Genomic DNA, 25,979 nt, shown 5'->3' on the forward strand with positions numbered 1-25,979 from the left:
TTCCCCCCCCCCAAAATTGTTTTTCTTTTACAACTGGACCTGGACATTTGAATCAGTTAGTATCACAACCTCAACAAGTCTAAAACTCTTGAGAAGTCACGCTACTACAATTAATTATAATAATAGATAATATTTACTGCCAGTTCAGCCTGGGCTGGGCAATACGTAGACAGGCTTTGCACGCAAATGCTATAGTTTAGTGTCTGCAAGCAATACAGGCCCCGTGGACTACTTACTTACAGAATCGCCAAATTGCACATTTTTTTTCCCCCAAATCCTCACAAAGCAAGTTTCTCTAACTCTTCTGTGCTTCTCAATTTGCCTTTATTTGGAAGTGTCTAGTCTTCGCTGCTAATCCATGTGAAATGAGGATGATTGCATTGAAAAATTATTAGGATGGTGGAGTACAATGTGTCAGAGTGTTTGGGTTACAAAAGCAAAAAAAAAAAAAAAAAACCCCACAAAAATAACATCGAATTCTAGAGCTGACCCTTTTGATTTTAACCCCTTAGGCTCCACTGCAGAGAGATCCGTTCCAACTGCTCAGATGAAGCTGAAAAGAGCCCGACTTGCAGATGACCTCAATGAAAAAATCGCCCTCCGGCCGGGGCCCCTGGAGCTGGTGGAGAAGAACATACTCCCGGTGGATTCTGCTGTGAAAGAGGCCATAAAAGGTAGATAGCACAAATGAATGGCACGCTTCCCTCCGTGCTGAGGTCTGAGGGCAGCCATGGCTCTGAAATGCTGGGGCCCTGGGGGTGAAGACCTCTCACTAGACAAGAGTCAATCCGTGGGTCACTGTTCCAGAGTGTTCCCCATAACCAAAGGTCCAGGGAGTAAGGAAGAAACTGAAACCCGCTCAGCCTCCAAAGTCAGGTTAACATAGACCAGTCTGGTTCTGGTCAAGCAGGTCGGGGAGCTGACTTGATTTTAAACCTCAAAACATCTTCCCTGCAAGGTTCCATCACTTTGGGGTCATGGCGCTCTCCGCCCTTCCTCTTTTAAAGGGGTGTAGACTGGCAGAGTGGGAAGAGCGCTGGACCTGAAGGGGAAGACCTGGACGCCAAGCCCAGTTCGGGTGCTGTGGCTTGGGGCTTCCCCAGGTCCCTTCACTCCTCCAAGATGAATACCCAACCAGCCCAACTCATCGGCTCTTGGGAGCGAGGTTCAGTTCTTTAAGCACGTGAAAACTCTTTGACAACACACGAAGCCTACAAAAGCTCTAAGAATTACTGATATATAACAAGCAATGCACATTTACATGTTTTGACACAGTGTCCAATATTACGCATAAAGATGTTTTATTAAATGCTGAGTTCATTGTTAAACTTACCCACATTCTAAAATCTTGCACCCAACCAGTCAGAGGCCAGCCACGTGAATTTTGTATTTGGAACCTGTAAATATGGAAGAATCAACTCTAGGGGAGACAGTATCCTCATCACTGCCCATTAAATATCCCACCGTGGTTTTCTCTCTTCTTTACTCTCTCTGTCCACACTAAATATCCTGTACCTTTGAACTTGGACTAGCCCAGTCAACAGTGCACCATCCCCGTCTTTACTTTGATGAGATCTAGGACAGAAAAGATCTCTATCGCGTGTCTCTTATCATTTATTGGAACATTATATTTATTCCATGCATGCAAATTTATCTTTGATTTTTATACGATAGGCAAAATATCTCATTTTAAATCGCCTTCTTTGGTTTATAGAGAGATGATGTTTTTCCATGGGATCTTGTGTCATTGGCAACTCGTGGCTATTCCTTTTTTCTACTGGGCATTTTCTTCCCTCACTATAAAAGCTATTTATATATATTGAAAAAAAAAAAAAAAAGCTAATCCTCCATCTGTCACAGGTATTACACATCCTTTTACCAGCATGTCCTTTGCCTTTTGTTGTTGGCTTTGTTTGTTCGTTTCTGTCCTTTGCCTTTTGATTTTGTGTGTAGCGTATTTTTTAAATTTCTGTATCATGCAATCTCTTAATCTTTTATTTGTAGTTTCTGAATTTGTTGTTGCTTTTCAAAAACACTTCCTACCTCAAGAATAGAGTTATCCACCTATACTGTCTTCTAACATGTGTATACTTCATTTTTATATTTCAGTCTTTACTGCATATTAACTTATTTCAGTGCACGGTTCAAGAGACGGGTCTAATTCTCCTTTTTGCACGATTTTAATGGTGTATTTTATAATTTGTCTTAATATCTGTCTTCACAAGTTTCTTTACGTTGGTCTGATTTTTCTAATGTTTCTTGGCTACTCTCACAAGTATATGGTGGCTGAAATTTAGAATCAGTTTATTATATTCCAACTCCAATCCTATTAGAATTTTGTTTGGGATTGCGGTGAATTTATAGGTTAGTTTATGGTGAATTCATAGGTTTAAAATACATTAATTCTTCTGAGACAGAAAGATAGTATCTCTTTTCACCTCTACAAGTCTTCTTTTATTTCCCTTGGTAAGGTTTTTTTAAATAAATTCACATCAGTTATTACTTACATATTGGAAACCTCTTAATTTTGCACATTTATTTTATAACTGGGCATCTTTGAAGATTTTCTTAATTGTTCCGATAGTATCTCATTTTATCTTTAATTGTTTGCATGGGCAATCACATCACCTACAAATAAGGAAGATGTGCCTCCTGTTTGTTTTTTCTTTCTGCCTTGGAGCACTGGCTGGTTGTTGAAAAGCACATCATGGAATTATTAATAAATTACACAATTAACATCATTTTAAAAGTTACATGTAGTATATTCATAATATAAATTCAATATAATTTTATGTATTTTATTTATAAATTAAATATGTTATGTATAATATTAAATATTATATATTAAATATTACATGTATTAATTTAATGTAAATTTTTATTAATGTATTAATAAAAATTATTTTTATTGATGTATTAATAAAAATTATAATTATATATAATATAATTTTATTATGATAAAAATAGAATTATTATAATTACATATAATTATAATAAAATATTAATGTATTAATATCAATTATTATTTATTAATGTAATGTAAATTATTATTAATGTAATGTAATGTAAATTATTACATTACATTTATTTGTAAATGATATATGTTATAATAGTATAATATACTATACAAATCTAATTATATGTATTTTATTATATATAAAATATTTATATCACGTAGATATATACCTTACATATAAAATTATATGTATGAATTATATAAAGCGCATATGATTTACATTATTTTGCATTATGCAATATTTCATTATATAATTTAAAAATTATTGCTATATTACATAGTAGACAATTATTATTATTGCTACATTGCCAGTGCTTCAAAAGCAACATTATATAATGTTATATATTTGTTATGTTGATGATAACATTTTTTTTTTTTGGCTGCGTTGGGTCTTCATTGCTGCGCGTGGGCTTTTCTCTAGTTGTGGCGAGTGGGGGCTACTCTTCATTGTGGTGCGCGGGCTTCTCACTGCAGTGGCTTCTCTTGTTGTGGAGCACAGGCTCTCGGCACGCAGACTTCAGTAGTTGTGGCACACGGGCTTAGTTGCTCTGCGGCACGTGGGATCCTCCCAGACCAGGGCTCGAACCCGTGTCCCCTGCATTGGCAGGCAGATTCTTAACCACTGCGCAACGAGGGAAGCCCAATGATAACATTTGTTGATTCAGTCTTCAGTGGGAGTTCCTCTGGTCATTCACCTCTAAATATGACACTAACTTGTGCTGGAGGTAGATATTCTAAGGAAGTGTTTCTCTATTCTGTTCCACTAAGAATAGCTTGCAAGATGGATGCTGAGTTTTCTAAATGCTTTCAACACGCATGTAAAGATGATCATATGGGCTTCTTTCTTTAATCTAGCAATGTGGTATTGCTGTCTTTCCTAATCATCCTTGCATTTCTGGAAATAAATCCTCCTTGGATTTTTTTCCCTAGAAGTTGCTAGTATTTTATTTGAGACTTTACATCTCTTTTGTTGTTAGTTGGGATAACAGAGGCTGCTAAACAAACCACAAAATTTCAGCTGCTTAACAATAGACGTTTATTTCTTGTTCATAAACAGTCCAGAGAGGGTTTTCCTCGACAGCAAACCCTTCAGGCACTCAAGCTCCTTTGGTCTTGCTGCTCCACCATCCGCCAGAGCCAGGGTGGCAAACTTTTTCTTAAAGAATAAGCTGAGGTCTCTAAGCTGTCACAGCTACTCATCTCAGCTGCTGTAGTGGGAAAGGAGCCATAAGCAATATGTAAACAAGTGGCCATGGCTGTGTTCCAATAAAACTTTATTTACAAAAACAGACAGCAGGCTCACAGGCCCTAATTTTGCCAACCTGTGCCCTACAGTCTCATCATCTTCTGGATCTAGCCGGTGAAGAGGAAAGAAAGAGTGAAAAGGTCCACCCACATGCTTAAAAAGGCTCAACCTGGAGATGTACACATCGCTTCCACTCACATCCCACTGTGAAAACAGTACACACGGCGGGCAGGGGTGGTGTTCCCTGGCTGAACAGCGATTTCACAGCAATATCTCTGCACTTCGGAAGGGGGAACGTAAAATCTGTTGAACAGCTTTTAGTTAAGAGTCTGAACAAGAGTCGTGCTGTGGGTACAAAAAAAAGAGCATCTGAGAGGTAACTGACGTTGCATCATTAGATGACCGGTAGAATATGTCGATGTGAGCAAAAGGAAGAGTCAGAGATGACAGTGAGGCTTCCCTCTTGGTCAGCTGAGTAAGTGGCAGCCATGTACCAAGAGTGGAGGAGCAGATCTGGGGAGAGATGATGAATTTCCGTTTCAACTGTTGCAGCCGATAGGTCTGCAGGAACTCCAAGGGCAGGGATTCAGTAAGCAGTAGATTCCATCCAACTACCCTTCAGAAGAAAGTATTGGTCTAGAGCTGTAGACTTGGGAGACTTTAGTGTGTACGGTAATTTAAACGGGTGGACTCGATAAGATTGCCCTTTCATTTATTTAGTTCTTCATTTAATATTTATGGAGCATCTTCTATGTGTCAGACACTAGACAAACGTACAAAAATTTCTGCTCTAACAGAGCTTATATTATAGTGCAGGAGACACAGACGACACACAAAACCCATAAATAATTATATATCCTAATAAAAGGTGATAGATGCTGTAAAAATAGAAGCTGCGCAGGGTACAGAGAATCAGGAGTGCCCAGTAGACGGGGTGTGAAGGGGGAGCTGGGGGTATGAAGGATGTATAAGAAGCAAAGAGGGCTAGGGGGCTCTCATGTAGGAATATGAAAGACAGAGGCAGGGATCTGTGAAGAATAAAGAGAAGGCATAGCTAGCGAAAGAGGTGGAGGATATAGGTTGACCTCATCCAGGGAACGTCCGTGCCTCAGGCTCTCTAGCGGTAATCTTTCAATGTGCGTGAATTCCTATGGGCAAGGCCGTGGCATCCTATGAAGTGTCATAGAGGCAGAGGGAGTTGCTCAGCGACCAGTTGTAGAGACAGCGCTCTGAGTAGCCCTTCCAGTGGTGGTGATGACACCGACCCCTCACCTATCTGTCACTTCTTGGGGTCACGTCATCCACCCTCGGTGAAGTGGTGACTCAGGGCTGTGGTTGTCTGTGTATCCTTCTCCTGGCATCTGTGTATTTTTCCTCCTCTGTGCACGTGCCTTTCCAGATGTGTTTACATTTTCCAGCTCCCTCTGCAGCTGTGCGTCTGTGTTTCTGCCAAGCCCTGAGCGAGACACTCATTGTCTCCCTCCCTCCCGGTTTTATTCAAGACCTTCTCCATCCCAAACATACAATAATCCAGAACCTCTCTCAGTGCAGGGAGGGAAGGATACTGTAAGACAGGGAACCAGCCCCTACTCTGGGATTTTTCTTCTCCTTCCCAGATGTCCCACCTCTTGCATCAGCTGAATGACTGTAGCAAATCGTTTCCCCCAAAACTTTCCTCTCCTTTCTGTGGTGCCAGCTAGCCATCCGTCTTCCAGCCTGCAAGTTTATTTTCTGAGTCAGGTAGAATTTTACAGATTCCCTGGGGAGGAAACATAGGCTTGTGTGACCAGAGTGACGCAATGTGGATGAAGAGGGGGCCTTGTGATTTTACTGACACAAAAGGAGGCTTGGGGCGCCTCGTGGCTACATCTCAGAACATACACCTGTTTCCCTGTTTCTCCTTCTTAGAAAACCTCTAACAGCTACTCTCTCTCAGGCCAGAACTGCAAATACAACAAGTATAACATTATGTGAGAGTGATGATTTACGAGAACGGAAACTGTACACTGGAGTTGAGCCTGGCTTTGTTCTGCTTACACGTGGTCGTTGTCACTTAGCATCCCTCAGTTTTGAGAGCCCTACTCCGAGCTTGTTCATCCTCTCTCTGGTCATCCAGGTGTCTTCTTAACTTGCCAGGAGCATCCCTTAGGTACCAGCAGAAGCTGGCTTCTGCTTGGGTAAAAGAGAACCGCAGCTGGCTTTCCCAACTCTTCAAACAGTGGAAGGGTCCCGGCATCCTGCTCTAGTGAACAAGCTCCTCCCCCTGAAGTGTCGTCCTCTTTTTCTTGAACTGAGCCAGGCTTCCCACCTGAATGCCTGAGTCTGCTTTTCAGCTCTTTTTTTTTTTTTTTTTAATTGAACCTGTGATTCAGAGTATACAGCACCATAATCCAAGATAAAGCAGTTCTTTTTATCACCGTAACCCTTCGACACAGGAAAGCAACGTTTCTGTCCGCCAGGCACGGCCCAGAAATCATCCATTTACAAGCGTCGTGTACATTTTTCTAAAGGATCCTACGCTAGTCTTCGCTCACCTGCAAGCCCAAGGCTCAGACTTTATAACTAAACAGAACAAAAATTCTTGTTTACTAAGTATCCCGTCATTCTTCAGAGACTCTGGAAGTCGGACCACTCTCCGATCATGCATTTTTAAGACAAATAGACAATAACCATGGCCCTAAGGCAGATGGTAGCGTTGTTTGCTTTGGCATAACTTTCTTGTGGACAAAATCTGTCATTCCATAATGAGAAATTATTTCCAAAGCGTGAATAATCCTTGGGGCAAAGAAACACACGGAGGCACACGTGATAAATACTTTTCTGAGGAAGGTTCTGGAAAGGGGGTGGGAAAAGAGAAGTAGAAAGCCAGTAGCTTTGAGGGGGGCGGTGACAGGGAAGAAAGTTAGGGTGCTCTGAGACAGTGCTAATGTATCTTTGCCCACCTAAGAATTTGTTCCTGGAGAATTAGCCTCGAAAGCTGTTACAGGACAAGTGTTTATGCAGCTGAATTGTTTTTCACAACTCGTGTGTTCCTAGCATCAGGGTCTATCTAGAGACTTAAAGCCAATTTCTAAAGTGCCTGGGATCTGAGGAAAAAGAATGCTTGTCCCTCCAAAATTCCACTTTCATCTCTTTCCATCCTAAAGGCATCTGATCCCCTGCAAGGGCAGTAGGTTCGGTCTTTGTTGGACAACATAATCCATCTCCTCCGGACTATGGTATCTTCAGTGTACTGAAATCTCTTTAGGCAAGAGCCACTCTTAAACTATAGCTACTGTCACCTGACCACCTCCTCCCTTAGGAAGTGAATTTGGCTTCAGTCTCTTCCAGGAGGACATTAGGAAGTCTGACCATGAATTAAAGTAGCTGTCATGCGAGCACCGCTCAGGCTTGCAAACAGATAAGCGAGCGAAGTTTGTTCTCACATTCCCACCCCATGCTTTCCAGCCCCTGGTGTGGGTCCCGGCGGAAAGGTAACCAGGACTCTAGCGATCGCATTTTCATCTTGGAATTTTAAATGTTTATGCAGATGAAAGTCCAACTGACTCATTCATCCAATCACTTCCGAGAAAGACGGGGGAAAGCGCCGAGTCTCCAGGCCGAGATCCCCAAGGGGCCGGTGCCCAGAGACAGACCCGTGGGCATAGCCTGGGGGTGAGTCAGGGCTTCCAGAAGCAGGTCCTTGTCATCACAGCGCCTGACGTGTCTCCAGGGACAACAGCCAGCACCCTACTCTCCCGCAGTGGCCAGTGAGCCCCGCGCCCGCCGTGGGGGATTGGAGCAGGGGCCCAGGGTCACAGCACGGAGCCGACAGACTTTGCATGTTCCTGAAGCAGCCAGATAAGGTGACCTTCGTCCCTCTCCACCGAGCCCGCCTTGAACCAGGCAGGAGAGGGGGGAGCGCGCAGCCTTTCCTGGGACACTCCTCCTGCTCTGGGGAAGGTCTGTCTTTGCTTTCCCGGGAGGAACCTCTCAGTGTTTCTGGCTCCGGAGTTGGGCTGACCTTTGCAAAGCTGACCACAGGATAAACTGTCTCTTGGGTGGTCTTTGTTTTATTTATTTTTTTATTTTTTATATTTTTTGTGATACGCGGGCCTCTCACTGCCGTGGCCTCTCCCGTTGCGGAGCACAGGCTCCGGACGCGCAGGCTCAGCGGCCATGGCTCACGGGCCCAGCCGCTCCGCGGCACGCACCCGTGTCCCCTGCGTCGGCAGGCGGACTCTCAACCACTGCGCCACCAGGGAAGCCCCGCTTTGTTTTATTTTTGATCGTGGTGAACTTGAGACAAGCAGACACTGCTACCAAAAACAATAATAACAACAACGGCAGCGAGAAATGACGACACGTGTGCATCAGGGACCATGTGGATAACATATAAAACATGTAAAGCGCAGTGCTTTTACAGGCGTTATTTTAATCCTCAAAACCCCGAGAGGTGACTATGATGACGTTGCCCATTTGATAGATGGGGAAATTGAGGCTCTAAGAAGTTGAGTAATTCATCAACAGTCACTCCACCACCGAAGGGGTAGAACCAAGAAACAAACCAACCTGTCTGGCCCACACTGACCACACCGAACACCACGTACCTCAGCGCCAAAGGAAGCCACTGCCACGCTCTCGGGGGCCTCCTGCCGTCCCTGTTCTCATCAGCAGGGGCTGAGCCTAGTGTGGGCTCATCTATCTGCTCTGTCGCTCACCTTCTGGCCTCGCAGTCAGAGATCCAAGCCCTTTGTGGTGCTGGGGGACTGGCAGGGCGCCCCGTGGTCGGCTCTCTGAGTGTGGACAGCCTCTGAGTGGTCCTCAGTGTGTCTGTCGGCTTATTCTGACCTGGTACAACATGCTTTTTAGAAACTAGATGGGAGTCATTTTAGGGGCCTTGGTCTTCACGCTGTGTTTGTTCATTCAGGTGTGAACAACTACCCTGTACGTGGTTGCATGTATTCACGGCTTCTTCATGTATGGGGTTTCACGTACTCACGGCTTCTTCGTGTATACAGTTGCACGTACTCACGGCTTCTTCGTGTATACAGTTGCACGTACTCACGGCTTCTTCGTGTATACAGTTGCACGTACTCACGGCTTCTTCGTGTATACAGTTGCACGTACTCACGGCTTCTTCGTGTATACAGTTGCACGTACTCACGGCTTCTTCGTGTATACAGTTGCACGTACTCATGGCTTCTTCCTTGACTTAAGCAGAGGAACCTCTTTAAATGATTGATGTCACTTGTAAAGCAGACTCCTCGAAGCTGTGTGTCTCCAGGAACTGGATCCTAAAGTAATCCACTCCGGTGACTGGGAGAGTTACTTCTTCATCCTTCCCACACCAACTCCGCTCATCACCACCCTGTAACTTCCCTTCTGCGCCCCGCAACTCTTGCCAGGTGCCCTCCCCTTTTCTGTCATCCTGTCCACCGTCATTTCAGGCTCAGCTCCATCCCACCTCGTCTGGGAGTGAGTCTGCCTGGGCGACCCACATCTCCATCCCCTTTGTCTGCTAGCCACCAGCAGCACTCACCAGGCAGTCTAGTCCTTGACAGGTTCTCCGGTTATGTCCCGTGCAGATAGACGGATAGCATCCTTCTCGTGGTTTCCATATCTTCACCATACTGTATCTGATTATACTTCTGCTTCTCTCTACTCCTCTCTGAGTGGGAAGGCTGGAAGTGAACAAAATAGTTGAGGAATGTTCCATCCAATTCTGGGGAAAATGGGACTGGTTACCAACTCCTTTATTCCGAACACTCTACTTCTAGACGTTTCCACATCATTCCAGGCAGGTGCCAAAGTGAAAAGGGCACGCTGATTTATGGCCACAACAACAGGGCTTCACAATCCTCCCAGTCCCTTTTCTGAGACAGTGGCAATGAGGTCGAAGTGATCGTCTGCCTTCTCTCTTCTCACAGTCAAGATGTCACGTTCAGTCCTTCAGATCTCAAAAACTCGAGTGAAAGATGTTGTGGAGGATGGAGCTGTCCTTAGTACGTGTGTGCCGAAAAAGAAATGGACGTTGGCCGATTTCTATGCTACCCCTCCCCACTGCCACCAACCCAGTGGGTCTTGCGATGTTCCCTAAACAACATATATCTGTTGACCTCCCGGGAGGGAAATTGATTTTGCCTCCCCCTCTGCTGGAGGCTCTGAGCATACAAAGGCTGGGCCTGTGTCTTAGCTCGGTCTCTAAAGAACTGGGGGACCTGGATCTTGCAATGTCCTCGTCTGCAAAACAGAGATGAGAGAGTGTGGTCCTTCCTCTGACTTCCTGGACCGTTCTAAGGCCTAACACAAGTTGATTGTTTCTGTTACTGCCGCCACTGCTAAGGGAACTGCTGATGCAAACCACTGTTTTTATCATTTGTTATCTTTCCCCTTGAAACTATTGAAGGGGGATAGTTGGGGGATTAAGAGAGAAATGTTCTCTCTTTCTCCCATCCCCGCCCTTCTTGTAATATTTCCACGCATGTTAGAACGCTTGGACGACTTTGCAGTTTGGTTAATTCCCTCTCATTTGCACACGTTTGGGACACGATCCTTGATGCTGGTGGAGGTGGCAGGGGGCGGGGGCATCTTCTTTGTCACACGAAGTGTCAGATCACACAGAGAAGATCCCTACCGTTCAGGCTGAAGGAAGTGGGGAGGGAGTGTAAGATGCTACAGCTCTCCCATGGCGGGTCCTGTTGGGCAGGGCAGGCTGGCTGCCCCCAGGGGCTGGTAGGGTCACACGCAGGGCTCTCTGAGTTGGTCTTGCCAAGTCTACGCCAAGTAAATCCCAATGAAATGCTGTGGCTTCTGAGGTGGGGAGGGCTTAACACCCACTCCCCCCGCACCAAATCCCATGCCCACCTGGCCCTGAATAATACATATCATCTCTTCAACAGGGACAAAGCCTTTAATTCCACAACTAGAAGTGGGACTTGAAATTTCAATGAAAACGTGGTTTCTAAAGTAAAGAAATTGACAGGTTGAGTTTACAATGGAAGCGTATTCATGGAGGCTCCTGGAAGGACCTTCCTGGGAAGATTGCAGGCACATGATCCCCTGGAGAAAGGGAAAATGGTATATAAGTTCCTTCACATTGTGTGCAAATGACAGAGCGAGGCTTCTTTGCAGAGCCCCAGTGGGGGGTGGGGGGGGTTGCTGTAAGTAAAGAAGGGAAGGATGTGAGCTAGCTCTGGACCTTAAAATAGAGAGGGAGGGAGGTGGGAGAGACCAGATGGGAGAGAAGAGTGACTCCTGATTGCAAAGAAAAAGTTGACATTTGTCAAATACCCGATGAAAGCCCTTTCTGTTAGAAAACGAATAGGTTTCTGATGCAAATATAGGAAAATACTGACATATATTTATTTCAGGTGATTCACATGTTTTATATTATTCTCTGTACCTTTCTATTATTTCAAAATTTTTATAGTTAAAGATAAGGGCCCCTTGGGAAATAAAAGTTGGAAAACAAAAGTTCCCATTCATACAATGAAATATTGTGTAGCTGTTACCAAAATATTGCGGAAGATCTCTATGCGTTCACATGTAAAGATCTCCAAGATACACTGTAGGGTGAAAAAAGCAAGTTTCAGTACAGTATCTTTCACTCAGTCCTGTCTGTTTGAAATGCTTTTTCAATATGTGCGTGTCTTGCTGTATGGATAGAATTAAGTCTAGAAGAGGGAGCAAATCATTAACGGAAGTGGGATTGTTATGTACCTTGTTATGTACATTTCATATGGTATGAATTTTTATAAGTAAACATTACTTCTATAATCACAGAAAAGTAATAATGACTTTTATAAAGAATCCTTGAAACCAAAGAGCAGCAACGCTGGTCCCCAAGCCTTTCCAGGTTAGCAGGCTGCCCAGCGGGCCAGTGACTGGAGTTCCCACCTGCCCTGTCCTTGTCCGGCCTCTCTCCTGATTTGACACTTGCGTGTCTGAGTGAGGGTCCATGACAGATGCCAGCAGTGGTGGTGATGACAAGCCCCAAACCACATTCATTCCATTACTGCCAGCTCCTTGCTGCCTCTCCAATCTCCACAGTGAGAGCGCCTCTCTCTTATCTGCCCCAAGCCTGAGTCAAAAGTTCTTGTCAGTGTAACTGCAGGATACCGGGCTGGAAACCTTGCTGATAATACATAAATTCCTTTCGAAGAGCTGTGCCTGCAAGAGGGTCATAAGAGCTGTGTAGCCTCAAAACATTTTGTACTGTGCATTTGGATAATAAGCCAGAGGAGATTTGGCAATTAAAAAACATAAGGGAGGGACTTCTCTGGAGGCACAGTGGTTAAGAATCCACCTGCCAATGCAGGGGACACAGGTTCGAGCCCTGGTCCGGGAAGATCCCACATGCCACGGAGCAGCTAAACCCGTGCGCCACAACTACTGAGCCTGCACTCTGGAGCCCACGAACCACAACTACTGAGCCTGCGTGCCACAACTACTGAAGCCCGCGTGCCTAGAGCCTGTGCTCTAAAACAAAAGAAGCCACTGCAGTGAGAAGCCTGCACACCGCGACAAAGAGTAGCCTCCGCTCGCCGCAACTAGAGAAAGCCCGCGTGCAGCAGCGAAGACCCAACGCAGCCAAAAATAAATGAATAAATAAATAAATAAAATCACAGTACTATAAATGATCAAAATGATAAAAAAAAAAAACACACACACACATAAGGGACATATAAGGATGTCACGATAGTCCCACCTGGTCTGGTAACCCCACTCCCCAAGCCAGTGTCTGGGTTTCCCTCCCAAGACCACGCAGGCTGCTGGGGAAGAATCTGAGCACGTGTGATTCGCTGGGGATTTCCAAAATAGAGACAAAGATGAGAGGAATAACAACAAAATCCAAATAATAAAAATAAATAAAGATCGCGCTCCAGTTTCTGAGACACGGTTATGGCTTTTATAAACAGGTATGCGTTCGTTGAGTGGGGCTTTGGGACATTCTGGTGACATTAGCTCTTCTGACACTTAGGAATTTAAACTTAGGAGCTCCCTGGCTTCTCCTTAATAGCAAAGTTTGCGAAACATTTTGTGCCGGTTGCCCCGCTTTATGTTTGAACACGATGCAGATGGCCCCCTGTCATTTCAGTTTCACCTCTCGTCGTAAAGCCCCGGGGAGAAAGGGACCTTCTCCTCCTGCACCCGATGGCCCCTGTTCTTTCCTTCATCTTCCCCGATTTAGCTTCAGAAAGATGGGGGCTCACATACAGAATGTGCAGGAATGGATCGATCTGAAAATGAAGTTTAATAAAGATGATAGACCTTTAATATGTCACTGATTCGTCCCTGTCAAACATGTCACTTTTATAAACACGAGATCCCCTGTATGGAGTAAATAGAGGGGAAAGCAAGTCATTTTAAATATAGCTCCACTCCTACCTTGAACTGGAAACATCTAAGGAGGTAGGTAACTGCTCCTAAAAGGGATGGCACACTGAAGCACTGCCACTGACCCAGTTCTTCTTGGCTTTCACTCCCTCAGGTAACCAGGTGAGTTTCTCCAAATCAGCGGATGCCTTTGCCTTTGAGGAGGACAGCAGCGATGGGCTTTCTCCAGATCAGACTCGAGGTGAAGACCTCCAGGGCTCAGCCGGATCGCCCCCAGACATGAAAGCTACAGAGACCCCTTTGGCGGGTCCTCGGGGGAAAACCCAGGTAAACAAACCACATCTCAGCCTGTCGCCTCTTCAGTCTTGAAGTCAGCAGTGCTGAGGTGGTTTTGCTTAGAGACCCCAGAGATGTCTCTTCATGGCACGTCATCTTGATGACGCTTCTCACCCTATTCAGTCCAGGGGTCTGTGTGTAAGGGCAGAAGCTTCCAGATAGCACCGAAAGAGAATCCCCAGAAATATGCCCTTTTGACTTATGTTTTCAGTGTCTACTCTGTCAAGTAGATCTCTTTTATCTCCACTTTTAGAGACAAGGTAGAAATGAGGCTCCCCGAGATGAGATGACCAACCAACAGTCTCCTGGAGAGAAAGGGCCTCAGCAGGACTGGTTTCAAAGCCCACGGTCTTTCCAGGCACTGAGTTACCACCGTAGGACCCTGGGGAGCGGGAAGCAGAAGGCGCTGATTGGCTACAAAGCTGGAGCCCCGAGCCAGTTCTACCCTTAGCAGGCGTCTACCTACCGAACCCCTGGAGCAAGGACCACTTCCAGCCCCAGCCCAAACATAGCATTCCCCTTTTTCTGGACAAATCCACAGACTGTCGAGATGTGAGAAATGGATATTGCACGTACTGTTAAAAGCACATTTATAAGGAGCAGTATAATGATAACTAACAACATCTACTGCCATTATTAAGCGCCCACTGTATACCAGGGCCAGTGCTAGGCACCTTGCAAGCGTTTTCTGTTAGACGTTACAGAGAAGGAAGTGAGGCTGAGTAGCTGTGTGGCCCCAGGAGCATGCAGGGCCCCCCACTAACACCTGGAGCTCCCCCTCTATAAGCCACACCCAGGCTTGCTGGGACCTTTCCTTGGCCTGGCAGGATGGTATTCCCAGAGCCCCCAGAGGAGATGAATGTGAGGCCCACACAGGAGGCGGAGGGGTTGCACTCGTGGGACAACGAGCTGTGAATCTTCCACCACATCCTGGCTCTGGAGAGAACCCTCCGACCTCAGCCCCTACCCTTCAGGAAGCGTTTACTCCTCTTGGCCTCACAGGAATTATTCGATGACTTGAAATCAGATATTTTATATATATGATGTATATTTTATTAACAGATATTATTTTATATATTTTAATTATATAGAGATATCTCATTTTTATTATATATGGATATTTTATATCTGTATGTACTTCTAATTTTTTAAATTGAGGTATAATTGACGGATACCATTATATTAGTTTCAGGTGTACAACATAATTGTTTGATATTGTATATATCGCGAAATACACAATGTATACAATGTATACAATATCAGGTGTACAAAATAATTGCTTGATATTGTATCTATGGTACATATACACGTGTACCATTAAATACACATGTATTTCACAATATGTACGATAGATACAATATATCATTGTATGTATTGTGAAATGATCACCAGGGTAAGTCTAGTTCACATCCGTCTCCACACATGGTTACAAATTTTCTTTCTTGTGATGAGAGTCTTGTAAGATCTACTCTCAGCAACTTTCAGAAAGACACTACAGTATTGCTAACTATGGTCACCATGCTGTACATTACACCCCCAGGACTTACTGTATAGCTGGATGTTTGTACTTTGTAAACCGTATTAGATAGTGTATTTGAAAACCTTTTTACACTGTAAAGCATGCAGGAATCAGGGACAGTTTCAGGAATTATTTACCACGACCCTGTTTCCTGAAACTGTGCTGTTACCGGGTCGTTGTCAGGCCCTTCTTCACTCCGTCAGAACAAAGCCAAGGCTGCCCAGGAGGAAATGTGGAACAGGAGGGAGACGGGAGACAGAAAAAGCAGAGCCAAAAGAGCCGTACGTTTATTGTGCAAGAGTTTATAATCAAAGCATTTTTCCTTCCCCTGCATCCCGCAGCTGGTCCCTGCAGCCCAACTTCTTTGATAACATCAAACAGTACATCAGACCATTTGTATCTTATTACTCTGACAGTAAATTCCTCAGCTTCTGATTTAAAGATGCTTTGGGGAGAAGACGCATTCTTTTCTTTTTAACCCTCGGAGCGGGGCAAAAAGGGAACAAACACTGAACAATGCCAGGCAAAATGCAAAAATCATCTTATGTCAATTCATCCGGCAACCGCATGTGACAGATGAGGGCACAGGCTCTGAGAGAAAGGGATGCTACAGACCTTTGATAGGTGCTGGGGCTCAGGGAAGGGCTGAGCCGCTCTGGGAGATCGTGGAGCAGCCCCTGCCCCTTTTTCAAAGTCATGGCCTAGGATTGTAGGGGAAAGAGAGAGGGCACTTGGTCCATTTCAGAGTCCTCTGCATACGGGAACGTGCCTCTCGTAAAGGTTTTCCTGATACTACACACATACACACACACACTTACATATACACACAGACACACGTGCAAAGGGATACATATACATATATATATGCACACATACATCACACAGGCATACACACAGACACACAGACACACATGCACACAAATACAGAGACCCAGATGCGTACACACACATACACATACCTACACACTTTCCCTCCATCTGCTAACCCCTGTTTCATCTAACTTTTTTGTTGTCCTACTTTCCCCCAAAGCTCCTACACCCACTTCTCCCACTTCCTCTCTTTTTCGATCCCACTGTCAATTCCAACAGGTAGACCTAGCCGCAGGTAGGTGGAACCCTCACCCAGGGTGACCAGATGTCCCAGTTTGCCTAGAACAGGCCAGTCCTATACCTGTCTGCTGGAATAATTATTAATCATGCCTGCTTTCTCTCTTAAAAGTGTCCTCAACTGGATGACAAATTATATACACGACTCCTCCCGCTGGAGGACAGAATCTGATGTTCCTGAGATAAGAAGCTAGGATTAACACAGCAGACCTCGGGGGTGGGAGTGGGAGGCTCTACCGCAACATTTCCACGTCACACGGTCTTTACTCCTGCACCCTAATACTAAACTTTGCATTTTTAGGATCTTATTTCTGGCTCAGAAAACGAAAGGAGTGACTCGGCCCCCCAGCCCGGCAACCAGTCAGACCCGGGGAAGCAGGGGCTCGGCCCCCCGGGCAACCCCGTCCCTGTACACGCTGCTGTCAAGGTAAGGTGGGCCGGCCTCCACGCCCATCTGAGCACTCGCCTCACGGGGCCAGCTCGGGGCAGGGAGTGCCGAGTTAGGTCTGTCAACAGGAGGAGAGTCACACGGACCCACGGACGTGTTCGATCCACTGGGAGCATCGCAAGACAGGAGTCGAGACCTGGGCCATCAGTGTGTATGGACCAAGATGCTCTTGCCCAGCAGGGGTCTCCCCTGCAGACGAAGACCCCCGCTGGGCAATGTTTGCCCTCCTTTGGGATCACAGCTCAGCCAGCCTATTCCTGACTTAAAAGGCTTCGTCAGCTCAGCCTAGAGATAGACACAACTGACTGCAGCGCACACAGGCTTTGTATGTGGCGTAAAACAGGTGTAGGGCAGCTGCATTTTATGCAAGGGAAGCAAACCTGAAGGGCTTGCCTACAGCAAACCCTATATCATTCAAGCCGGTCTCCCTATGGAAATAAAGACAAAGCAGAGGGTTACCCTCACAAGAGACACATAACTACAAGCACGATCGCATAGTTTTGGTTTAAGTTTCTCAGGATTATAGCTAATGGTTCACAGAGTACTTTCTCCTCAGTTAACTGCCTGGTAGTCATTTGACTTTCTTCGTTTTATCCCAGATAACTTCGGATTGATTGGGGGGCGTGTTCTCTCAGCTCTAAAGCCACCGCTTGTTGCAGAGATGATTCTTAAGACACATTTTTTGAAAAGGTTGTAAATCGAGTTAGAATCAATGCTAAAGTAACGGTGCCCACCCACTGCCCCCTCCACTGCACGTACACGGGAGTGGTTTTCATCTTATAAATGGATGGCGGGTATTTCCGATTCCCAGGAAAGCTCCCCAGACTGCAGTGGCTTAAACCCAGCCTACAGTCCACTCAGCCTGACAGCGTTGAAAATAAGTGGCATTGATGAATTTTGTTCCCTGCAGATGGAGGGTGGAGGGGATGACTCAGTGATTTCTAACGTTGCGTGCCGAGAGAAATTGCATCGGTATTTCTACCGAAGTATTTAACTTCTGCCTAATGCAGATGAGCAATGCCTTCAGCCTCTTGGTACTGAGGGAGTGTAATAGTCGCCCTGAGGAAGGACAGTCAGTTTCAACAAGGAGCAGGGTTGATAACCAGCTGGTCCAGCAGGACTTACGTGAAAGCCAACAGCTCTTCTGACAGGTCAGTGCCTGTGGGTTCTCAGCTGACGAATATTCATCATCTCTAAGCTAGGAGGCGACTAGAGGGCTTCTCAAAGAAGGAAGCAGCCCAGCTAGGGGAAAACATCTCTGCCCTGTCGACTGCGTAAGCTTCACATAAGGCCATTGAGAGCATGTACAAGAATACTCTTTGAAAACTGTAAAATCTTCTGTAAGAGAACGGTGCTCAGATTGCAGGCTCCAAGTAGTGCATATCGGGTTGAATAAAACATGATTCCTGGGCTTCCCTGGTGGCGCAGTGGTTGGGAGTCCGCCTGCCGATGCAGGGGACACGGGTTCGTGCCCCGGTCCGGGAAGATCCCACATGCCGCGGAGCGGCTGGGCCCGTGAGCCACGGCCGCTGAGCCTGCAACAACCCCCCCCCCGCCAAAAAAACCCCATGATTCCTGCCCTCAAGAAGGCTACAATCTAGTCTGATATCACAGCCACCACTAGTCCATATGGGGCTTTGAGCAAGTAAGAAAAATGTGCCCCAAAGGACTTGAATAGACGTTTCTCCAAAGATAAACAAATTGCCCAACAAGCACACAAGAAGGGGGTTCCATGTCCTTCGTTGTCAGGGAAATGCAACTCCAAACCACGACAGAATACCACTTCACACTAACTAGAATGGCTAAAATTTTAAAAATGGAAAATAATAAGTGTTGTTGAGGGTGTAGAGAAATCGGCACCCTCGTGCACTGCTGATGGAGATGTACAATGGCGCGTCTGCGTGGAATGCAGTTTGGTGGTTCCTCAGTAAATTAAACACGGAATGACCACGTAACCCAGCAAATTCCACTGCTAGATACACACCCAAAAGAACTGAAAACAGGTGTTCCAACAAAATTGTATGCGGGAATATTCATTGCAGCTCTATTCCCAATAGTCAAAAGTTGGAACTAACCTAAGTGTCCATCAAGTGAAGAATGGATAAACAGGGCATATCCATGCAATGGAAGATTATTCAGCCAGAAAAGGGAATGAAGCACTGATTCTTGCTACAACGTGAGTGAACCTTGAAAAACATGCTGCGTGAAAGAAGCCAGACACAAAGCACTACACAGTGTCTGATTCCATTTTTATGCAGTGTTCAGAATGGGCACATCCATGGAGACAGTAAGCACGTTCGTGGTTTCCAAGGGAAGCGGGGGATGGGGAGTGACTGCTTAACGGGGATGGAGTCACTTTTCGAGGTGATGAAAATGTTCTGTAACTGGGTAGCAGTGATGGTCGCACCACATCGTAAATGTGCTAAATGCCACTGAATTGAAAATGGTGACTGGGGATTTCTATGTTCCTTGTATTTTACCGCAATACAGAAGGAGAGTCCCCTTCCCCGGGTGGCCACAGCCCCCCATCAGGGCCGGTAGCCTCGGAAGCAGACCTGGGGCTAGATGTCCGTCTCCCTCCCCCCTCAGCAGGGTCTGCGGCAGTGTGACCGTTACGGGGCAGCCTCAAGTGTCATATGAGACATGCAGAGGAGAGACCTCACTGTGGGTTAGGAAAGGCTTCCCAGGTGAGCCAGGGTTTGAGCCAGCCTCGAAGGATGAGCCGACGTCAGACAGCAAGCAGAGGAGGGAGTCACAGATGGCAGGAAATGACAAGGAGAAGAGTCAGGAGGGGTAAGCCATTGGAGAGGAGTATGTTTAGGCAGCTTGGTGATGGTCTCTTTTGCAGGCTGGAGTTTGGACTTCAGTGTGCCGTGCGGGATGGACAAACTGAGTGCAGGTGGCTTGGGGGGGCGTGCTGCCTGCCCGGTGCGGTATGTGTGCAAATTCGAGGCAGAAGGCCTTTAGGAAGTCGTGCTCCTCTCTAGCTGCAGGCCCCACCACTCCCTCTTGCCTTACACTAACTTGCTTTATACATTCATGCCCAAGTCTTAAACCACTGGATTTGGGATCCAGGTCTGCTTTAGAAAGATGACTGTGCTCCCCTTCTATCGGCCATGCAGTTCTAGAAAGAAAACAAAAGCAAACCCACAGCCTTAGTATCCTCTGGTGTCAAAAATATGAAACTGTACAGTTCCAAGGATTCAGAGTTCCATGGGTTCAGCGGCCTTTGCCCCTCACTATCCAGAGAAAATGGTCCGATTTTCGTACCTTCTAAAATGTTCAGAGTCTCTATGTTAAGGCGACAGATAGAGAAAATGCCTTAGCCCCTGACTTAATTGCTAGACCCAGGGCTGCGGCTCCCCCAGACAAGCAAGTTCTAGGAGTGGGAGCGGAGGCTGCACCAGAGCAAAGCAGGCCAGAGCTGACTGTAGGAGCCCTGCAGAAACTCTCCCAAGTGCAGAAAGAAGACTGATTCATTACCTGGAGCGCTAACCGATGAATGAGCAGGGAGGAGAGCCCCTAGCCCACGGGAATACTTGAGTTCACTGTTCATTGGTCTCCAAGAAGAAGCCTTCCTGAGAAAACACAAAAAAGGCTTCGGTGGAGGGATGCACTGAGTCAGAGAAAACTTTTGTGGTTAAAACGGGGAAGCTGTCCAGTCACAACATGCCCGCCAGCTATTCAGGAGCCCCCTCTTCTGGACACTGCTGGTACCACACCTTCCCTCCCACTTGTCCCCAGATCCTCAAAAGGCTCTACCATCACCATATCTATGTTCCTTTCAATCTCCCGTAATAAAGTCAGGGTTTGGAAATGTATGTTTTTTAACCGATTCCAGTATGGATCTATTGCTTTCCAATCTATGGAGGCCTTTGGATTTTAGGAGTGGGTTATAAATATAATCACACTGTCCTTTGAAATCTTATTATTTCAACAGTATGTTTCACCATTCTTCCATTGATTACTGAGATCGAAAGTAGAGAATGTTTTTCCCAACTTGCAAGTGAGGTAATTGAGATGTCATGAAGTTGGATGATTGTACCATGTTCAAAAATGTGTCTTCACTTCCGAGCCTGTGTCCTTAACTTTTTTCAAGGGTCCAAATCGTGCTCCATGATGGGTAACTTCTGGAAAGGTCCCAGTGGGTGACTAACCCTTCCCGTAGTCAATAAAGAATCTTCAGAGGATGTCATTTCCTGATCTTATATCAGTGTTTGATGGGAAGGGGAATTGATCTTACGTTTGAGGTAACAAAGATCCACATTCTGGATTTTCAGAGGCAAGCTGAACTTCATCTGAGTTTATGTCATTACTAAGTCAGCGTACTAAGGGCTTCACTAAAGGTGATTACATGCATACAGATGAAAGAGCTTTCTTCTGAATCCATGCCAAGAGCAGAATATCTCCTTCGTTAGGCCGTCAGGTGGTTTTAGGTTAAGAAGGTGTACTCATGAAACACAAGTGTACCTCTCCCTCTCCTCCGGGAAGGAAATTCTCCTGGAGCCACTTCTAAGACTCAAGACTCCCCGCCTCAGGGGTGTCCTTCCTTTGCGATGCATTTGCAGTGGATTTGTCCGTTAGGTACCTTAACGTCCAGGATCTCTTTGTGCATCCTGCCTTTGCTGTATTGTGTGTCAGGGGTTCAGGAACATCCATCCCATGAAACGTCCTAGAGATGTATTCATGATGCCAAGCCATTCCCATCCATCACCTAAAGCACATGCCGTTTGTCCATCCGCTTTGCAGTCCAAGTCCTTGAGCGACAGTAAGAACCGCCACAAAAAGCCCAAGGACCCCAAGCCAAAGGTGAAGAAGCTCAAATATCACCAGTACATCCCCCCGGACCAGAAGGCCGAGAAGTCCCCTCCGCCCATGGATTCCGCCTACGCCCGGCTGCTCCAGCAGCAGCAGCTCTTCTTGCAGCTGCAGATCCTCAGTCAGCAGCAGCAGCACTGCTTCAGCTACCCCGGGCTCCACCAAGCTCAGCTCAAGTAAGTCAGGCAAGCCCGGGCCAGCCCCTGGGGACCCAGCGCGTCCTGCGCTGCACCGCATCCTGGTCCGGTGTGTTTAGAGTTTGACGGTTCAGAAACCCCGCCCACTTTTTCAGGGACGGAAGGCCGGGAGGAAGCAGGTACATCAGTGCTTATAAGAGGCCCCTTCCGGGAAACTATTAGCGCTAGAGTAATAGCAGAACGGAGGGGAGGAGCCATCTAAGAATGTAACACTGGAATTGGGAGCCAATCCAATACTGATTACGTTTCAGGCATTGGCGCAGGGCTGAGCGACTGGGTGACAGCCTCAAAGACTGACTCCTGAGCCCAGTGTGTGATCTCACAGTTAGGTCACCTTGTAAAGGGTCTTTCTCCTCAACCATAAAGCTGGGAGGTAGGTTCCCCCACCTGCCTCTGTTCAGCCTCGGGTCATGCTGGTGATCATGCCACGTGCTGTACGCCATCAAGCTTCGTGCGCACGTTCCTTCCTCCCCAGGACAGGGCATCTGCTGAATCACAGATGGACGGGCCTCTCCCGTGGCCACAGTCTCCCCAAAACTAGCTTGAGGGGTGCTTGCCACTTGCCATCCGGCCCACTCTGTGGCTCTTCCTCACCCTGCCACTTCTACTGATTCATTGTTACGTTGCACTGATTATTATCGCTGGTGTATTATTACACGCCTGATCCTTCTGGGCGATTCGCTTGTGATCCAGTCTAATTGCGAGCCACCCCCTAAGGGTTCTGGTCACCCAGTTTTCCCCACACTGCCAAGCAACTCTCTGACACCAGCTGGGTGTTCTACAATTCAACTCAATTCCGACGCTCTCTCCCCGGAGATCGTGTCAGATCCCGCACGTTGAGGGCTCAGTCCCACAAGACTGTCCCCTCCCACTTCGGACACCAATCACAAGTCCAAGTTGTCACCTGTGCTTCTGACAGACCAGCTACAGATGGGAGGTTCCAACAATCCCCTCCTTGGGTTCGATTAATTTGCTAGAGTGGCTCAGGGAACTCAGAGAAACATTTTACTTACTAGGTAACCGGTTTATTGTAAAAGCACGTGACTCCCCATGGGAACAGCCAGATGGACGAGACGCTTGGGGCAGGGTACATGGGAGGCAGGCAGAGCATCTATGGCCCTTCCAGGTGCACCAGTCTCCCCAAATCTCCACATGCTACCCAACCCGGAAGCTCTCCAAACCCCATCCTTTTGGGTTTTTATAGAGACGTCATTACATAGGCACGGTTGATTCGATCATTGGCCATTGCCGATCAGTTCAACCTCCAGCCCTCTGTCCTCCCCAGAGGTCGGGAGTGGGGCTAAAAGTTCCAACCCTCTAATCACCTGATTGGTTCTCCAGGCCGCCACCCTCCATCCTTAGGTGACTTCCAAGAGTCACCTCATTAGGATAACAAAAGACAGCTCTGCGCTCTCATGACTTAGGAAATCCCAAGGGTTTTAGGAGCTATGCCAGAAACCAGGATGAAGACCAAATATGTATTTCCTATTCTAAATCACAGTATCACACCCCCAGATGTATAGCTGACTGTATTTGATGGTATTTTAGTTGCCTCTTTTCTGTTTGTTTTTCAGGGAACCAAATGAGCAGGTGATCAGAAATCCAAACCCTCCTTTAGCACCGCTGAGCAATACCCCTTTGTCTCCTGCCAAAAACAGTTTTTCTGGACAAACTGGTGTCTCTTCTCTCAAGCCAGGCCCACTCCCATCCAACCTAGATGATCTGAAGGTATACGGTTTGACATGATTTTCTTTCTTTCTTTCTTCTTTTAACAAGTATATATTTTTTTAACCACTGTGGTTGGATACCCAATAGAAAAGAAGACTGGGGGCTCCCAGCTCAGCTCTTCTCTTAATGTTTCTGCATCTCACATTCCTCCTTTGCAATGAGTCATTGCAAGAGTCAAATAGAATCGTATACGTGATAGCCCTTAGCGCAGGGGGCGGCTTTGAGATTGATACAAGTTTCCAATGGCCAACTTCACGATGAACTTTTACCAGTCTCTTGAAATAAGAAAAACAAGAGCCACGTCAAGAGCTTTTCATGAATCTAACTGCATTCAATATATCTGACCAGTCTTTATTTGAAGTATTTATTTCCCCACAATGTTTCGAATGTCAAAACGTCCTTTCCGTCAGGAAATGATGGCAGCAGTGGATAGAAGTTGAGTGTTTCTGGTGTTTTATTTCTTTTTCTTCCATCAGGACGCTATTAAATACGGAGGATAGTCTTTACTTAACAAGGTAAAACGTTGGGAACCCTATGTCGATAATATAATTTAAGACCAGGTGCTGTTCTATTATGAAATCCCCAGTTCTGAGAACTTCTGCCCTGAAGTGTAGCAACAGCTTGTTAAATGATATATGTGTGCTAGCAGTTGACTCTGGATCACACTCATGGATCTCAGTTCACTGAAAGGACGCTGGCCTTTGAGTTGAACCTGGTGTGTTTCAGAGCAGTCCTCAGGATCGGCAGATTCGTCCGTCCGGTATTTACAAAAGGACAGAAAAGGATGGAGGCAGGGCCCTTCCGGGTCTCCAATGCATGGGCACACCTCCCTCCAATGCCTACTGCAGCTCCATGATTGCACCTCTTTACCTAGTTTCCACCCCACCGATTACTCTTCTCCCCAAGAGGATCTTATCATTTTTCCCCAAAAACACTAAATTCCTAAAGGCCCCCGTGGTCCTCACTGGGCCAGTCTTATGGCCCTTCCCCAGCCCTCGGTCGTCCTTGGTCATCCTTCTTCCCATGCTCAGCCCTCAGTCATTCTCTCCTTTGGGGGAAAAGTAGGATTGGGACTCTTTCAAATTAGAGGAAGTTCAGTGGCCACCAAATGTCAACACTGGTAGATAAAATGTATCTTGGGCTTTGATATCAAAGGTTTCTCTGTTCCTTACACTTGGAATAAAAATGCTTAGGTCTCGTTGAGTTGGTTTCAGTTTGGCAGCTGTAAACCTAGAGGAGGACGTCAGGTGTATGAGGATGCTCTGCAGAGTGGCGGCCCCTCACCCTCCACACCCCCGCAGATCATCAATCTGTAGAGACAGAAGTAGCTCCTCTCACCTGGAAGACTTTATGCTAAGTGAAGTAAACCAGACACAAAGGGACAAATATTGTGTGCATCCACTTCTGTGAGGTCCCTGGAGTCCTCAAATTCATAGAGGCAGAAAGTAGAATGTTGGTTCCCAGGGGAGAGGGGAATAAAGGGTGAGTGTTTCATAAGTACAGAGGTTCAGTTTGAGATGATGAGAAAGTTCTGGAGATGTGGGTGGTGGTGATATCTGTACAACACTGTGGATGTACTTAATGCCACTGAACTGGACCCTTACACGTTATTAAATGGTCATATGTCTTCTACAAAGATTTTTTTTTTAAGTGGTCTCTCTCTGGATGGGAGCTCGGATCACGAAGGACTGGAGATGTCTTGGCCCCAAAGAAAACATAGTCCAGATATGACGTGCCGCCTATCAGAGCCCCTAGAGGTGGTTTCCTTGGCCTGCACATGCTCAGAATCATTGGCAGGTTATAGTTACAGTAATTAACAGAGGTCTAAGGAGATGGTGGTGGTGACAGTGGGAACTACCACTTCTGAGTATAAACTATCGGTCGGCCAGCTTTCAGAGGTTTGCTTTAGAATTGAGTTTGGGAGTGTTCCTTCCTCTGCAATCTTTCCGAATAGTTTCAGAAGGAGAGGGGTTAACTCGTCTCTAAATGTTTGATGGAATTCACCTGTGAAGCCACCTGGTCCTGGTCTTTTGTTTGTTGGGAGTTTTTAAATCACAGTTTCAATTTCAGTACTTGTGATTGGTCTGTTCATATTGTCTATTTCTTCCTGGTTCAGTCTTGGGAGATTGTACCTTTCTAAGAATTTGTCCATTTCTTCCAGGTTGTCCATTTTATTGGCATAGAGTTGCTTGTAGTATTGTCTCTTAGGACCCTTTGTATTTCTGTGGTGTCCACTGGTTACTTCT

At 46.2% G+C, this 25,979-nt stretch overlaps 1 protein-coding gene across 2 annotated transcripts in view; it reads left to right on the forward strand.

The window, feature by feature from the left end:
• MYOCD (myocardin) overlaps positions 1-25,979 on the forward strand; it is an 88,786-nt gene that overhangs the window by 47,829 nt on the left and 14,978 nt on the right. For both annotated transcript variants that reach the window (XM_024753373.1, XM_024753379.1), the window contains 5 exons: positions 513-674; positions 13,735-13,907; positions 16,844-16,969; positions 21,740-21,984; positions 23,580-23,733. In XM_024753373.1, the coding sequence (XP_024609141.1) occupies positions 513-674; positions 13,735-13,907; positions 16,844-16,969; positions 21,740-21,984; positions 23,580-23,733 (860 nt within the window). The remainder of the gene's footprint in view (positions 1-512; positions 675-13,734; positions 13,908-16,843; positions 16,970-21,739; positions 21,985-23,579; positions 23,734-25,979) is intronic.

The sequence above is a fragment of the Neophocaena asiaeorientalis genome, unplaced genomic scaffold (genome assembly GCF_003031525.2).
Source record: "Neophocaena asiaeorientalis asiaeorientalis breed wild unplaced genomic scaffold, Neophocaena_asiaeorientalis_V1.1 scaffold540, whole genome shotgun sequence".
In the NCBI taxonomy this organism is placed as follows: domain Eukaryota; kingdom Metazoa; phylum Chordata; class Mammalia; order Artiodactyla; family Phocoenidae; genus Neophocaena; species Neophocaena asiaeorientalis.